Source organism: Mercenaria mercenaria, chromosome 9 (assembly GCF_021730395.1).
Source record: "Mercenaria mercenaria strain notata chromosome 9, MADL_Memer_1, whole genome shotgun sequence".
NCBI lineage: Eukaryota > Metazoa > Mollusca > Bivalvia > Venerida > Veneridae > Mercenaria > Mercenaria mercenaria.
The window spans coordinates 42,640,219-42,659,377 of NC_069369.1; the positions used below are offsets into that span (position 1 = coordinate 42,640,219).

The window sequence follows — 19,159 nt, forward strand, 5'->3', positions numbered from 1 at the left end:
AACAAAAAAAAACAAAGTCCCATAACTCTGCAGAGTGCGGGAGGTCGTGGGTTCGATCCCCCGCCGCGTCATACCAAAGACGTAAAAAATGGTACTAGCAGCTTCCTCGCTTGGCGCTCAGCATTAAGGAGATAGTGCTAGGACTGGTCAGCCCGGTGTCAGTATAATGTGACTGGGAGGGGTATCATGCCACGTGTCTACGGCGTGATATTCCAGTGAGGCAGCACTATAAAGTTGGGCATTGTGCTCACTGCTACAAGTAGACACCGTCGTTTATATGACTGAAAAATTGTTGAAAAAGACGTTAAACCCGAACACACACACACATAACTCTGCAAATTTTTTTCTAAAAGAACCTAACATGCCCCATGCACAACTATTGTTGGTACTGATCACTTGTGTGAAGTTTCATTAAATTCTGTCAAGGGGATAAGGAGAGATGGTGCGCACAAGATTGCGTCTACAGACAGACAACCTGAAACCAGTATACCCCCTCTTACAACTTTGTTGTCGGGGGGTACAATAATTTCACAAGGGTGCAGACGGAGTGAAATTATTTCGTACGACCGACGCATAACCGCCCGATTGTGTAAATAATGTGAAATTATTAAGCCCGACGTATAACCACCCACTGTGTATAAACAGTGTTAAAATACGGTTTTGCTATAAATTATTCCTTAAATAGCTTATGCTAAAATAACTCTATCTTGGTTGGGCAAAGGGTAGGAAAATCAAATTTTAAAAATACCCCACATACTGGTACTGATGATAAACCTGGACAGAAAATGAGGCTTTTTACCTGTAACTTTTTTATTTCTGCAAATTTTTATCAATGGTTGGTATCAAAATAAAGCTTAACATTTGCTGAAAACTTTACTGTAATTAAAATTTATATTTAGTAAGCAAACTCACATGAAGTGAGGCCCTGAAAGGGGTATGTCAAATGGAGACTGTACGAACGTTGACTGATGATAAATTCGATCACTTTGTCATTTTAATACAAAATTTTCCTCATAATATTATATTGAAACTTTCCCAAAAATGCTGCAACAGTCATTCCGGATCAAATAATGAAAAGTGACCCAATGTCAGGCCTTTATGTGTTGACAGTGAGCATGCGTCAAAAACACCCTCTTCCCTAGTAATTTTGGATAAATATTTTGTTATACAGATAAATGTAAGTCATTTATTTATACAGAATTTTTACCAATTTTGTTTTTGTTTACACCAGTTTGGTGTTGTAAGTGGTTGCTATTAGATGATGTGTTCAATCATATAAATAACCGATTGCAATCGAATAATCGAATAATTCCAAGGTGGTTGACTTTATCATCTTTATAACTAGTCAGTTTTTTCCCCGGGGAAAAAACTGACTGGGGAAAAAACTGACCGTTACACCGGTATTGTTTTTTCCAGTGGCGGGTCATTTATGAATGCCACAAAGACATTGTCCAGAAAAGCATTAAAAGTGACGAGCTCACTATTTTCAGTCACAAGATCATTAGAAATGCCTACCAAAATAATGTTTAATCTATTTGATACCTTTGTAGCATCCATTCTTAACTATTCGAGTGAATTAGAGGCTTTTACAAAAACTGAACAGTTAGAAAGGGTACACAGAATTTTTTTAAAATGGTTACTCAATGTAAAAATGTTAACATGGAAAGCCGCATTGTATGGCGAAACCGGCAGATTCCCATTGTTTGTAATTAGCCAAATAAGAATAGTTAGATGTTATTTGAAATTATATTAAGAGAAAAGTAATACAGTTTGTTAGCAACTGTATTCAGTTCACATAGATATGATACTGATAGAGACAAAAATGTGGTCATCTGGGCTTCTAAAGTAAAACATTTATTTCAAGAATTTGTACACTGCACTTTACAACAATAATTTAATCACGACATAGCTATCTCGTTCCTACGAGTTAGTAAGTCGTTCCCTCGACATAGCTAGCATGCACTACTCTTTTTTTTAGTGCACTATTTTCTTTTTATTACACTACTCTTTTTTTATTGCGCTTCTCTTTTTTCAATGCAATACTTTAAAAAAAAAAATTGCACTTCTCTTTTTTTATGTCGTTCCCACGTCTTAGTAACTCGTTACCACGACATACTAAGTCGTTCCCTCGAGTTAGTATCTCGTGGGAACGACATAAAAAATGAGAAGTGCAATTAAATATACGTACACATCAATTTTACGAAGCTACGTCTTTGATTCTCTAAAGGTCCAAAATATAGCATTCCTTCGTCTATTAACTTTGAAAAATGTCTCTCTGAAATAACTCAGTCTGTTGATGACTATGCTAAAAATGGTGTCGGAAAGAAAATGCAGACCCGAACGCTCTTACTGAATGGAAAAATAATATTTTTAAAATCATAAAACTCGAGTAAAATTTTATGAATCAAACCCTTACTTATTACCTCCTAAACCCAAGTTTTAACTTCGACATTTAAAGAAAGCTTTATCTAAGTTACACACGAATTTTGTTTTAACTCCTGCAGACAAAGCTTTTAATAATATTATTATTATATGACGCATTTACTGTACAGAAATATTACAAAATGAACTGAAACATACGAAAACTTATCAGTTATCGCTACAAGATGAGAATAATATTGTAAAAAGTCTTGTAGATCAATGTATAAATCTTAATGTCGCACTTGACGACAATCAGATGAAGCTCCCTACTCTTTACTTGATCCCTAAACTACACAAAACTCCATATAAAGCTCAATTCATTGCAAATTCAACCTTATGCACTACAAAAATATTTCTCTACTTTTGACTTCTTGTCTTACTGCAATAAAAGACTACGTACAGAAGTATTGCTCCAAGGTATATGAGAACTCGGGGATTAATCTGTTTTGGTCCATCAAGAACTCTGGAGATGTTATCAAAAAGCTAATAAACAAACACTTTAAATGTTCAACTATAAGTACTTATGACTTTTCTACCATTTATACTAATTTACCACATAATGTTATTAAAGAAAAACTAGTAGCTTAAATTGAGAAAACATTTGCAAGAGAAAACGTTAATTATCCGGCATGTAATGAAACAAGAGCATTCTTTTCTAAAAGTAAATTTAAGAGATACGCCCTATGGAGTTGTGATCAAGTTTGTGAAGCTCTAAGGTTTCTTTTAGATAAATATTTATCAAATTTGGCAATACAAATTGGTATCCCGATGGGAACTAACTGGCCCCACTCATTGCTGATTTATTCTTATACTGTTATGTACGAAAGACCCGTGGTGACATTTCAACATCATTATTTCACGCTTTCTACTTCGTGATTTCACGATTTCCACTTCATGAATTCACGAATTCACGATTTCTACTTCCTGATTTCACGATTTCCACTTTACAAATTCACGATTTCTCAATTTAACCATAACACTTCACGATTTCTTGATTTCACGATTTCGACTTCACGAATTCACAATTTCACCATTAAACTTCACGATTTCTTGATTTCAAGAATTCACGATTTCACAATTTCACCATTAAACTTCACGATTTCTTGATTTCAAGAATTCACGATTTCACCATTAAACTTCTCGATTTCACTATTTCTTGATTTCACTAATTCACTATTAAACTTCACAATTTCTTGATTTCACGAATTCACAATCAAACTTCACGATTTCTTTATTTCACGATTAAACTTCACGATTTCAGGATTTCCACTTCACGAATTCACGATTTCACCATAAAACTTCATGATTTCATGATTTTTTGATTTCACTATTTCCAGTTGGCCAATCAATTCCGTAACTCTCCATTCAATGAAGTGTATACGTAATGAATGGCCTGGGTTACCGAGGATGAGTTTATACTCCTGCATACGTCTGTGTGGAGGTTGGCGAGGGATATTGGTGCCTGTACCAACACAGTATTGGATACTTTCAGCACTAATAGACTGATGTAGTACTGAATACAATAAGATGCCCAAGTAGCTAAACTTTTTTAGACAATTCCAAAATGGGTATGTTTATTATGCCCCCGCCATTTATTGCGACGAGGCATTAAGCCTTGCAGTTGTCCATCCGTCTTTCCGTCATTTTGGAATCCGTCTTTCCGTCCGTAGACACATTAGTTTCTGTTTATTTAAAAAAAGAATGTTTACATGGATTAAATTTATATTTTGTATGTATATCCTTTCCACGCCTGTAATGTAGTAAAACATCTAAGCCGCATTTTTACGTTTTAAATGGGCCTCGTGGTAAGGCCATGCTCTTGATCACCTCAGTTTGCATACCATTTACACAGCAGGTGGAAATAGCTTACATGTGAATAAGATGCCTCGCTTTTCATTTAATATCTAACAAAGATTCTAAAACAGAAAAAAGGGACTGGATCAATTTCACATTTAAAGCAATAATGCTTTCTAAAAGTATTGTTTGTAAGTCTATTTCCTCATCAGTTGAGGCATTTTCGGCCAGTTTCCACTTTCAGTACCAAAGCCTAGTTGTGCAAATATATAACACGCCATCTTACATGTAACGAATATTACCCATTTTTTTTTCTACGTCATACACTAGTCATGTGACTAATAAAGTTGCGAGAAGTTAAAATTGTACTGCTATGAAATCATGAAATCGTGAAATCGTGAAGTGGAAATCGTGAAATCTTGAAGTTTTAGTGTGAATTTGTGAAATCAGGAAGCAGAAACCGTGAAATCATGAATTCTTGAAGTGGAAATCGTGAAATCGTGAAGTTTAATATGAAATCGTGAATTCATGAATTCTTTAAGTTTATCGTGAAATCGTGAATTTGTGAAGTGGAAATCGTGATATCAGGAAGTAGAAATCGTGAATTCATGAATTCATGAAGTGGAAATCATGAAGCAGTGAGCGTGAAATAATGAAGCTGAAATGTCACCACGGGTCTTTCGTAGTTATGAACGAGATTTCATGCTTACTTTGTCCACTGAAACACAATCTGAAATTATTGAAGCTTTTAATGGAATCACGAGGTATCTTGATGATATTTTAAATATTTTTCAGAAATGGTGAAACACATTTACCCAAAAGAGTTAAAGCTTAACAAGACTATTCAGATTTAGAAGCGTCATTTAACGTTTGTGAATAATGATCTAGAAACGAAAAGATTTGATAGAAGAGACGATTGTCAACTTCCCCCACCTTGATGAAGATATCCCTCCAGCAACATCATGTGGTGTCTATATTTCACAACTTAGTCGTTTTGCAAGAACTTGCTCAAAGTTAGAGGATTTTAATGATAGATATCTTCATATCACCAAAAATTATTACAACAGGGTTACCGTTATCATACGCTACGGAAAGCTTTCAGTAAATTTTACTACAGATTGTCCGAACTGTTAAAGAAATATAATACTAACCTTAAAACACTTTAACAACTTGTTCTTACACACCCGTAATACTATGGAGATGTAATTTATAAAATTCGGACAATTATTAGTCCTTATTGTTATCAGATATTTGTAAAATGTGTTAAAAAGTTTATCAAAAGAGGATACAATGCGAAAATGTGAAGCACTGTATGCAGTGCTGTTTTGGTGATTGACCCCTCTACAGTTAATCGCTACTTTTCCTATTTGATGGTGCGATGACTAATAAAGTGTAAGACTCCATGATGCTTTTCTCCTAAATCCTACATAAAACGGACGGAGGGAGTGAAATTTTGTCTTCGTGCCCTTAAAAGTTAGGCTCTTGGTGCTCTGACCTTAGACAACTTGTTGAGTACATTGGTGTAATTATACCTTAGATTTACCATATTTTTTATGTTTTACTAAATATGATTGGTATATTTCACTAATGTTAGAGCCTTTCTCAGCGGGGAATGATTTTATTTACATTGTGTTGTCTAACTTGTTGAAAATAAGGTAAGTGCGAGGTTGGCATGCCCTAAATGCGTTTAACCCCCCAGTTTCCTTTATATAGGGTCTGACCGTTCCAAGGCGGTGCCCCTATTTTCAACTTGTTTTCTGTCCATCTTGTAGTTTGTGTTGCATACGTTGTCTCGTTTGTTGTTAGCATTTCTTTCCTCTTTCTCCTCACTCCCCCTAATGCACCCTCCCATCCTTTCCCTGTTGCATTTGCGCTCCTTTACTTTCCAATCCCCTCCTCTTTTACTATGATGAGTAAGTTATCGTGCCCACCTTAATTTTGACTGCCGGAATCCTTAGGCGATGCCCGATTGTCGTTTTTTTCCTGCTTATGTGTGTGCGTGTGTGTGTGTCTTGGGCGGTGCCCTACAGTGTTGTTATATCTTACTTGTCTGTTTATCTATTTAAGTTAGGTGTGTGTGTGTGTTTGTCTTTTGTACGGGAGTGTATGCGCTGCTGTGGTTTACGTTGTAGGGTAACTTGACTCAGGAACGTAGCATTCCCTTTTGAATATTCATCCTTGTTCCACTTACCCTTTCCTCCCCCTTTTTCTATAATTTGCATAAAATTAAAATCTACTTGTTGGATTTTTGAAGCAACCCATCTATGATATTTTTCCGTTACAGCTTCTTTTTGTTGCGGGCCTACTTTGCAAATGCGTGGCTCTTAGGCTGTGTGTTGTGGTGCTCTGTGCTCTTTAAATGATGTATATCCAGAATCAGTTGATACCAAAATGTTTATTCCAATATTACGAACAAGATTATTTATCTGTACATCAGGAACTGGAGAAAAGACATGCGTAACAAATCTTCTCTTTGTTTGTTTAAAGAACTTCAGTTGACATTTGGAATGTCTGAATACCTAAATAAAATGAATTGTGTTAAACTACGAAAAAGTATTGCCAAATTAAGAATGTCGTCTCATCATTTAAACATTGAAACTGGTAGACATAGAAAAATATTGAGATCTGAAAGAAAATATACTTTATGTGAACACAACGATTTGGAAGATGAATATCAACTTGTACTTTAAAGAACATGCATGGCTTGTTTATTCTGAGTTAAGAAAAAGGTATAAACCATGTTACTATAACAACCATCCAAGTATGTTAAATTCATATAACTTTTAAACACATCTAATTTGAAAATTTGAAATAGGTTGGCTATATTTTGTAATAAATCGTTTAAAATGAGAAATGATAATTTAAATTATTCGCATGATTGAAACCACTTGTATTGAAACATATTGCACTGCACTGTTTTTCTATGAAATATTTAGTACGAATTTGATCGCCTAGTCCATGTATGTTTGCTATTATATTTGCTATTATTTTTATCATTGATGTCTGTACATATTTTCATTCTCATTGTACGTATATTCCTTATTCCTGCATGCTGTATACAGCTATGATGACGAGGAACTTCTTATGTTCAAGTCATATTATTATGAATAAAGTTCTGTTCTGTTCTGTTCTGTTCTGTTCTGCTAATAGTATATCCCGCCATTACGTGGGTAAGTCAAGTATTTTACATAAAAACTTATCTATTTCAGTTTTTTTGTTCCATCATACTTCAACATACATGTAATAACTTTAACCAAAACATGAATAAAACATTACTTTGTTATTTGCGCAGGATGTCCTTCCTGTACCTGTTGAATAGCAAATCCTGAAATGACGCCGATATTGTAAGTATTATTCATAAAAACTTGTTTATTGTATATTTTAACGTTGTGTGTCATAAGTCCAATTCTAAATATAAAAAAAAACCGCAAGTAACCTCTTTATGAAGCAACAGTTCATTAGAACCATGACAACCACAGAACTGAATACAAAAAGTCAAGTCCAAGCAGAAAAGCAAGGAGGTTATCCTCCTTATAAAATAAGGCTATAGTATACAGATATAACCTATTTTTTTTCAAAACATGGGTATGAAGTTAAAAAGCTTTGAAATACAGGCAAATGACCACATATTTCTCAAAAATAGATATATTTACAAAATTTTAACCAGAAGTATGAGCATTTAATTTAAATATTTTCATATTAAAGAAAATTTTGTGATCAAGGTAATGTAACTATTTTTGGATATGTACAGCAGAAACATCAAAGGGACATAATATTGGATATTTTCTATTTGGGTGTATTTCATTTTACATTCAACAATGATCTGGATTGCTGAACAATGATCCATTATATTGTTTGCTAAAAGGAAGTGCCTAGTCGTATGGTAACCGGACGCCTAGCCCGAGGGGATTTTCTAGCCGTCCGGTGATCAATTTCTTAATGAATAAGAAATGATTTAATATTACTTAAGATATCAATACTTATCTGCAAACAAAATCTTGTGTGTGAATACATACTAAAGTATATTTTAATCGTCTTGAAAGATTACTGCATTTTCAGCCGATAACGATTGCTAAAAATATACATGTAGATATTCTTGAACAGTCTGATAACCCTCATATACATGCCATGATAACAGAATGCAAATATTTAACGTCTGACTGGGACTCGATCCCAGGACCTCTCACACGCAAGGCAGACACTCTACCACTTCGCTATAACAACAGTATCTATAGCTAGGCAGTGTAAGTGCACCCTTATTCTCTAACCGACAACATTAAGTGAACTAGAATAATTTTGTGACAATAACATGTTCGGAGTACTCTGGATTATTGGCCTATTGACTTTGGTAGCTAACGGCAATTTTCGTGTAAAGAAAAAATATAATCTAATTTTGCCAACATTTTTAATCTCTCAAAACTGCCCAAATTTCTCAGACGTGTTTTTTAGAGTATGGACATACTAACCGGTAGTACCAGTGAAACATAACTTACACCGATTATTTTATATTGGCCCCTTTAGCAGCCGGCGAACGGCAAAGACAACGAACTTTATCCAAATTTAAGCGATAATTTTACAAGTTTCGAGAGGATTTCAATCGATACAAACTACATACATTTCTGTACCGATATTTCAACATCTAAATAGAACAGCCAAAAAGACCCACTCATGTTAAATTGTAATTCGCCTTCCGATTAAACTTCAATTCCTACCTCAGGGTGGCCAACCCACATGACTTTTGGATACTGTACACGGTTTTCAATGTATTCTGGGTTACTTAGGTCAAGGTCAAGATCATTGTTACCAAATATAGAAAAGTGGTCTTTCAGCATAGCTGTCTAAGCCAACTTTTGACTTACTTAAGGAACCAATAAAAGCTGTAAATTTATAATTCTTCAACTAATAACAAGAGGGCCATAATGGCCCTATATCGCTCACCTGTTATCATTGCACTTAAGGACAAGAAGGTCAAAAAATCATAATCAAGATCAATCAAAAGAATTATGAGAAAATATAGTTGAAATTTTCTTAGTTACTTCAAATAAAATTATTTTCAATTCAGGCCAGTAGTTTCATGCCCAAAGGATTCAGAAGAGGAGGAAAGGAGCAAAATTTTGACTGATGAAGCCCAAAGGAGGACAGGAACAACAAAGGGAAGAAATTAAAAATAAATCTAAGTCCTCAGAAAAAATATCTTAAGTCCAAAGGACAGGAACAACAAAGGGAAGAAATTTAACCAAATAGAAAAAAAATTCTTACAAGGTACATATATGTCAAAATACACCTAAAAATTGGAGGTACCATCCATGTTGTACCACAGAAAAGTGGTCTTGGTTTTTCCCTACGGCCAATAATAAAAAAAGTTACTAAATAAGCTATTTATAGTAACATAAAAGGGAAGTAATTAAAAAAAAATATTGTAAGTGAACAAAAGAAGGATCTGCCAAATAAAAACAAGAGCACTGCAATGCAACACAAATGCAGAGCATTATACACACAAAACAAAGTCATATGACTTTTGACCCCTAAGTGTGACCTTGACCTTGAAGTGAGCCATCCGAAACATCAGGGGCCATAACTCTGGAATCCATAATGGAATATGGCCAGTTCAAGAAAGGAACCAAGATCTTGTGGTGATACAAGACGTGTGCAAGTTTGGTTAAAATCAAGTCATAAATGCTTGCAAAATGTTGTCTCTATCGTGTTCACAAGAAATTGTGGACGGACGGACGAAGGGCGATCACAAAAGCTGAGCTAAAAACAGCGGCGGACATAAATGTATTCTTTTAATTGGCTGAAATTAATACGCTATTTCACCAAAAAATTGTTGCATTTCAACAGAGTATAAGATAGATATAGTAGATACTGTCTTTGATGACGTTTATTGGAGACTGTAGACAGAAGGTATTTATACAGGTAATATTGTAGCCTGGGAATCCAGTCTGACAATTTCTAACTTTTTTTTTCTACCTGCAAATTGACAGCCTGGGGAAACCTTTTTTCCGACCGCAGCGCCACCTATATTACACCCGAAATATGCGGGTGTTTAATAAAGAACGATAACTTCTGAAAGCAATAATCCATGGCTAAAAATAGAAACGGAATTCTCACGGAAAAAAACAGATTCGAATCGTGTATTTCCGAAGGTTTCCGAACATTTCCGGGCCATAGGCAAATACAGTTTGTACCTCCCATAGCTTTTCCAGCAAGTTGTAACAACTTTTAAATATGTCAGTACAAACTTAAATTTGCGTGATAGCTATCATTTGAAGATGTTATTTTAATGCAGACCTAGTTATCTATGAAAATTGTCGAAATTTCGGCAGCATTGCCTCGTTTTCGATTCAAACAAGCGCAAATATGATCACATGTCAATTAGGCTAATTATAGAAAATCGATAATCAGTAGTTACATGGAAACTCCTTCAGATTTCCCCAGGCGTTGAAAATATCAGAAACTCGATGAATGCCAATTAACACTAATTAGCGCAAATTAAGTGATATCTTTAATGCATAAATATTAGGTATGCTTTCTTCTGACAAAGCACAAATATTATCAACGGCTTCCCAGGCTAGTAATATTGGAGCTTTATCTGAATGATAATAGGAATCTCCAAATTTGTGTAACTGTTACTATGTGGAGAGTGTAGTTGACGGTCGTGGGGAGCTCGGTTATCTTCGTAAACCTCTTTGTGTACGTGTGGATTGATTTCCACTAACAGTGATAAATGCAATTGTTTGATATGGCTTTAAATCACAAAATGCCGTCTATTTTCTGGTATATGTACCAAAGAGTATCAGAAATGCAGTATTTATGTACAATTGCACAGAAATATTCGAACTCTTTTGTAAGGCGCCATAATTTTGTCAGGAAATAATGTATTTCTGCAGGAGACTGGTACACATAAATCCCCACCAACGCTGAATATCTTTTTTTTTTTAAAGATATTTCTTGTCTCACTATAACTTCAGTTAGGAATGAGATAAGAAGACCAAACGTAACTGACATTCAACAGCATTTCTCTCCTTCTTCAAAGGAAGAACCTTTTATCCCAATTCACTGAAATTGCTTGTTTACAAGCCGTGCTAGAGTTATTCGTGAAGTTGTTATAACTGCTTTTTTCCTTTTTATATACATAGTAGCCCTTCTAAACAATTTAATTTAAGTTGCAATGCAATCGGAAACGTCAATGTTTTTCAGATGGACGCCTGAATTTCATATTAGGTGCGTGACGTCATTTTCGCTCGTTCCTTAGTGGAATAATATCGCGCAATAATTCCGCTGCAGATCTCTTGCATATTTCTCACTTCAAAGCTAATATCATATATGCAGTCCTACGACTTACTACCATATCCATGATTTTTACCACTTTTCTTGGACTTAATTAATACCTAGATGATTATTGCCTGTGAAACCTGAAATCAGTTTTTCACCACAGGGAACCACGGGGATCCACTGACTATTATTACCACATGTTATCTAGGGGTAATTAGCAATAGATACAAGATAAAGATCAAGTAACATTTTATTGTGTAATTTCATATATAAATACGTCATGCAATTTGAAACTAGTCTACTTTCACTCAGTATAATATATATTAATATATATTTTCACAGTGTCAGTAACTGTCCGATATTATACACATTTTTTACTCACTAATTGTTTGATTATGTATAAAATCACTTATTAGGATTAATTAATGTATGTATCAAGACTTTTAATCAAGTAAATGATTTTAAATCACTGTCAAATATGTTCTGTTTTTGTCATTTTCTGTTGCCATCCATTGAAACAGCATGCCTGCATGGTTATGAATAGCACGAAAGGCCAAGGAAAAGCCTGTGTGTTGGTCTTTTGCTTCCTGGAAAAAATACATGTACATGGTATTTAGTTGACAAAGATGAAATGATAAAGTTTTGTTTTAATGCCGAAATTTAAGCTTTGTAGAAAATATTTCAAGGCACTGACCTCCAGATTTAGGCTAAAACAAGAGCTTTCTTTCAAATTCGTCCGTAAATGTGTATGGAGTCTTATGGTTCAATTAAATTTTGTGGAAATGTTTATCACTGAATATAGTTGATGGCAGCATAATTTTTCCTGGTCGAATCCAAGATGATCGACTGGCAGCCATTTTTGAAATTAAATAATGGTTTTCTATCAGAAGTCATATCCTCGAAAAGCCAGTACTGGTGTCATATGAGAAGTCATGGTTGCGACTCCAGCGGGGCTTGAACCCAAGACCACTGGATTGAGCAACCGACACCTTATCAACTAGACCATCGCTCCCCTTGAAAACATGCGTAAATTGTGTGCAACATCACAATTTATAATGCTACTGAAAACCTTATTAGAGTTTTATTCCATATAGAAACATTTGTTGATCAGAATTATTATCGATATCCAATTTTTCTATGGATATCGATATGGTCTACACATGTTTTATTTGTTTCCTACAAAATTGTTGACCAACTAACATTGAATGTCCTGTAGAATGTACTTGATTTTATTTTTTATAAAATTTAACTAACAATATATTAACAGGCCTCAGTCTTTTTTAATGTTTCTCATATTTTTTCTTGTAAGTATTAATTGTCTGACGTATCAACAACATGATAAATTATAGTAATAAATTACTTACCAGTATCTTCTCTTGATTTTGAAATCATCAAATCCAAGATGTATCACTGGTCACACACACTGTGTCTAAGTCTTTTCAATTAAATAAAATCATAGGCCGTCTGAAACTCAATAAAGAGTTTTTCTAACATATTCTAATAGAATCATGTAATTTCTCATTTTTATGCACCCCCCCACCCCCCATGAGTGGTGGGGGCATATAGATTTGCTCTTGTCCGTCCGTCCTTCCGAAAATGTTGTGTCGCGCCTAGCTCCAAAACTGTTTGACGTAGAGTCACAAAACTTTACAGGAATGTTGGTCAGCATGTGTAGTTGTGCACCTGGGGTTTCGCGTCCTGATTCATTCAGTCGTGTAGGAGTTTTGGCCCCTGACTTAGTTAAAAATTGGTCATTTTAATGTTGTGTCGCGCGTAGCGCCAAAAGTATTTGACCTAGAGTCACCAAAGTTTACAGGAATGTTGGTCAGCATGTGCAGTTGTGCACCTGGGGTTTTGCGTCTGGATTCATTCAGTATTGTAGGAGTTATGGCCCATGACTTAGTTAAAAATTGGTCATTTTAATGTTGTGTCGCACGTAGCTCAAAAAGTATTTGACCAAGAGTCACCAAAGTTTACAGGAATGTTGGTCAGCATGTGCAGTTGTGCACCTTGGGTTTCGCGTCCAGATTCATTCAGTCTTGTAGGAGTTATGGCCCCTGACTTAGTTAAAAATTGGTCATTTTAATGTTGTGTCGCGCCTAGCTCCAAAAGTCTCCGTGACTTTTTGATAAAGGACATTGTGTCTGAAATCATTAGTCCTCCACCTCTGATTCATGTGGGGAAGTTGGCAGTTACTTGTGGAGAACAGGTTTATACTGGTACAGAATCCAGGAACACGAATTATGTTAACTGCCGTTACATGACTGAAATACAGTTGAAAAACGGCGTTAAACCCAAAGCAAAGAAAAAAAAAGGAAAAAGTTGTCATTTTAATGTTTTGTCATGCGTAGCTCCGAAAATATTTTACCTACAGTCATTATTTCACTACACAAGACCAGACGTCTTGTCCAGACTTACTCAAAAAAAGAAAGTTTGAGAAACATGTATGTTAAAATGTACTTGACCTAGAATCATAAAACATTAGGCCGAACTTAAAATATTCTTTGTTTCCCCATCCCGACCCTAGCTGACGAAGTTCGGGTAGGTAGGTAGGCAGAATATTTTTTTTTTTTTTTTAAATTCGTCACTATTGATCCACACAAAAAATTGTAGAAGAAAAACTTCAAAAAATACCAACAATCTGACATACATATATAAATATCAGTTATGCAGTATTCTTTAAAAAGATCATAAGATTGATTTCATACTTATTCTTTAAACAATTGCCAAAAGTTAAAAAAATATTTTTTGTTTGGTTTTGGCAATAAAATCTTTTGGGTAGGGCCCATTTTCACTGGGTAGGTAGGGGATGGGGAAACAAACAATATTTTATTTTAGGCCTTAGAGGATTGTTTTATAACCTATGAAGTGTTCTCTTTAGGATTTTACTCAGCTAGGCCAGAGTTATGGCCAACTAAGTGAAAAATACAGTGGCAGGAGGTGTGTGTGTGGGGGGGGGGGGGGGGGAGGCATCTGTGTCCTATGGACACACATCTAGTTTTTTTTTGCACTAAACACTATTATCTGTTTGACATGTTCTTACATAATGTCTCATTTTAATTTTATATATTCTTTTTAACATACTATCTGGGATCATCACAAAATTTTTATTTATTTCCTGATCTTATCTCAGTGTGCACATGGTACAACACCCCAGAAACAGCACTGCTGACCCAGTATGATAATTGAATTTTTATTACTGGTAGTCAATTAACCTAGTTAGTGGTACTGATAACTAGAGCATCAGGATGATGCTGGATTTGTCTGTAAGTCGTAGGACTGTATGGTGGCAGTTTTTGTTATGTTACTATTTATACTAAAATATTTTTAAGCAGATTCACGTCTTTTATCGGCAATAGGAAATAACACATATTTTCATCGAAAATTGATACCTTATATCCGGTGTTTTATTTTGTTAGACATTAGGTTATAGTGTTATATGTCGACAAACAATCCCAGTCTATGTACATTGTATTAAACAGTCACGCATATTTACTATAAAATTTACAAATACCCTATTTTAAAAGTATTACTTTCCATATCATTTTACTGATATTAGAGATAAGGGCTGACATTTTTAAGTATTTCATCCATATTTACCTGTTAAATTCAAGTACAGAATTGTGGGCATTTGACGTTTTCAACATATCCCGAGCATTAACTGAATAAAATATTATATATAATCATAATAATGATATATTATTATAATTGTGATCTATTACATGTTTTTCAATGAAGAATCGAAATATTACAGGGAAATATATCAGGTATTTTAACAGTGAAAATATCAGATATATTTTACACTGGTAAGAAACTATAAAATTGGTAAAATTTAGTAAAACCATGAAATAAAAAGAAAATTTGTTTGTTTTACATGCAAGATCAAACATCTTTCACTCATCGACACCATATTTTACATTTTCCAAAGTATTTCGTTTGGTGTTTAAACGTGAAAGATAGGTCTTACACTAAAACCACACAAAATATCCTCTATATCTTACACCGGATCAATAAGCTACAAGTTAAAAGAGGAAATATTATACAAACGATTATTTGTTGACGAACTTTTGATCGCCGTGATAACGAGAGAGATATCCGCAAATTCTTTACCAGCAGTATTCATTGCCCTGAAATGTAAACAAAGCATGCTACTTTATATGCAAAAGAGCAGATTCCTGAAAGGCAGTGGCTACCTAGCCGGCTCTATATATATACATATCGTATATGAACATGTAAGTAAAGTTAGCCGGCTTTAATAAACTGTATCTATAAAGGATTATAAGGATCATTATATTAGTTAAATAAATTACATTTCTTGTGATTTATTATTTGTGTTTTACCTGTTTATTTTGCCCAAAGAGCTATAAAAATAAAATAAAATACTTCTTTGTTTTACCGTATTTACGCACTCGTATCATATCGGCGGACATTTTGTTATGTTAAAACGTACTCGATACATACTCGAGATACAGTGATTCTTAGAAGAAAACAAAACAAACAGTTAAAAAAGGCAAAACAAAGAGCATCATCGTACATTAAATGATGCGTCTCTACTGAACATAATGGGGTTTGATTATTTTGTGTGCCTTTTTTAAGAGAAAAATTTAAGTGATCATCACTTTCGCACTTCTATGTGCGTCTTTAATAAATTAACTTATTACTAACTTCTTTCTTCGCCAATTTGTCTATAAGTCAATGATCTTGATTGGTTCTAATTGTTTGTTTGAACATAATATTATGAGCTCTTTATTCTAAGGTAGCGTGATAAATGTAAAATGTAAAAGATAATTACATGTACATATCAGAAGACCTAATTCTAAAGGATCGCCGACAATTGAAATCATCTATCAAAAATGTTGTTTTTTGGGTTGTTTTTTTTCAATTTATAACAAACTACAAAAATTCATTAAAATTTTTGTACTTTTAATTTATAAACATGCCATTTAAACACGCCGATGACGATAACGACACTGATCATTAACAAAATATCGGCCGATATGATACTAGTGCGTAAATACGGCGAATTAAACAGGTAAATCACAAACAGTAAATAATAAGTCACAAAAATGTAATTTATTTATTAACTAATATAATGATTCTGTATAACAAAATTTATCAATGCCGGCTACCTGGACTTACGTGTTCATATATGATATGTATATATATAGAGAGAGAGCCGGCTACCTAGCCACTGCCTTCCTGAAAAATGACAAAAGTCTTGTTATTCTTTCTCAGTGACTTTTGTTTAGTCGAAGCATTCATCCTTCGTCCAATTGCGGGAGCCAGCGCACTTGCTTATGCCATTTCCCTTACAGAAGCAAGCCTCTGTGGCGTACATGCTGCGTATTTGCTGTGTATATGCCGTGGACACAGTAGTACGCCAGAGGAGTACATTTTTTTTTTTTTTTTTTTTTTTTTTTTTTTTTTTTTTTTTTTTTTGGATTTAACGTCGCACCGACACATGATAGGTCATATGGCGACTTTCCAGCTTTAATGGTGGAGGAAGACCCCAGGTGCACCTCCGTGCATTATTTCATCACGAGCGGGCACCTGGGTAGAACCACCGACCTTCCGTAAGCCAGCTGGATGGCTTCCTCACATGAAGAATTCAACGCCCCGAGTGAGGCTCGAACCCACATCGATGAGGGGCAAGTGATTTGAAGTCAGCGACCTTAACCACTCGGCCACGGAGGCCCCGGAGTACATTTCACATACACCGCATGCCGCGTACATGCCGCGTACTATTTCGACGAGTACACAGCATGTACGCAGGAGGTCACTAGTACACTTCAAGTACGCAGCACAGACTTTGAAAATTTAAGGAGTACACTGCATGTACGCAGGAGGGACTTGTACAAGAAAATAGTACACTGCATGTACACCGCAGATACTTTGAAACTTGTGCAGTACACTTCATATACGCGGGAAAGACTTGTACAATTTCTTTTGGCATTTATACTTAGTTTTTTTTTATAAGTTAAAGTCTGAAGTAAACTTCATATACGCGGGAGGGACTTGTTCATTTTCTTTTGGTGTTTATACTTTGAATTTTTTTAGGTAAAAGTCTGAAGTACACTTCATGCAGGAAGGATTTGTACATTTTTTTTTTTTGGAAGCAAGAACTTGATTTCCGAGTAACTTTTATCTTAATAGCATAGAATAGTTCAGATTACCGGTATTCTGACCAATGAAAATTTGCCAAACTATTTGCAATGTTCATTTGTGAAGCTTACATCTAAGTGATTTCTGAGCTGCACCTTGCATGCAATGTAAAAATATATTCTTTTTCATTTTGAATTAATCCTGGAGCTTTCTAACTTGGATAATTAAAAAGCCTTATTTGAACTTCGTTGCATTACATTTTGTAATACATGAAATAATTACCAAGATAATGCCTCAACAGCGCCCAAATGAGAAGACTTAATAGCTCTCACTGTTATTTGAATACTCTTAAGCAAAACACCATTCTATCATGTTTTATAAAGGCTTTAATGCTCATTATGTTAACTCATTAAGGCCTCACCAAATAAAAAAGTTGTTCATCGGATTTGCCGCTCGTATATTTTCAGAACGTTTTTGGCTAATTGCGCTCACCCCATTGGAAAAAATCAATCCAAAATTTTTTGGTGCGCTACTTTTTACGGACGTAAAAGTGTATAAATGCTTATATAATTCCAGTCCTAGATTGTTCTCAGATGGATTTTAATCAAAATAAATACATACTACGCACACATCGTCTATAATAAATCATAACACTTATATTTAGTTGCATTAAAGTTGTTTCCCCTTGATGCAGTTACGCCATTTTCTTCAAATGTTTACCAAATTACATGCTACAAAAATTGATTTATTTCATTGAAAAGTGGATGAAGAAAAGCATACTAATTTATTTGATAACATCAATCTACATTTTTTTTGTAAGGGTAAATACTTATTGATGCATGTCACTTATCTTTTTTCTGCTTTTTTCTGTCAAAATGATCAGCATTTTGCATACGAAAGTTGGTGGGGTAAGGAATTTACATCACAGGCACGGGTCCAGTGTACATTTTTTATTTAATATATTTTTTTTCAAACAAATACTTTATATATTTTAGTCAAATGAAAAAAAAAAAGTCGATGGCAAAAAATCCGGTCATAGTGTCATATACATTGAAAAGGTGAACTATGCGAGCGTAACGCTATGGGAAGCTACTCGGCAAACTTGTGGAACATTTCAAAATCGGAGTTTATACACTTACAGTCGCTACCTGCTTGATTGCACCTTCGATACATTTTAAGCTATCCATAAATACTAAACTGACCCCATAAATTGCTTTGAAATACACAGAACAAGTCTCTAGGAGCGAAATATTTCAAATATCCCCGGCGATTTCAGCTGCCAAATGAAGTGATAAAAACCAGAAACACGTCCGCTATCCGGAATGAAATCACCAGGGATAACTGAAAAATTTCGCTCGTAGAGACTTGTACTGTGTTTTTCGAAGCAATTTATGGGGTCAGTTTAGCATTTGTGGAAGGCTTTTAATGTTTCAAAGGTGCAATCATGCAGGTAGTGGCTGCAAGTGTATATACTCCGATTTTGAAATGTTCCACAAGTTTGCCGAGTAGCTTCCCATAGTGTTACGCTCGCATAGTTCACCTTTTCAAGGTAAATGATACTATGACC

The 19,159-nt window shown here is 34.7% G+C and overlaps 1 protein-coding gene across 1 annotated transcript in view; it reads right to left on the reverse strand.

Annotated features, from left to right (window-relative positions):
* LOC123546994 (adhesion G protein-coupled receptor L2-like) overlaps window positions 1-19,159 on the reverse strand; it is a 448,877-nt gene that overhangs the window by 419,828 nt on the left and 9,890 nt on the right. Inside the window, exon 4 of the mRNA XM_053550531.1 lies at window positions 15,538-15,617. Within this exon, the coding sequence (XP_053406506.1) occupies window positions 15,538-15,617 (80 nt within the window). The remainder of the gene's footprint in view (window positions 1-15,537; window positions 15,618-19,159) is intronic.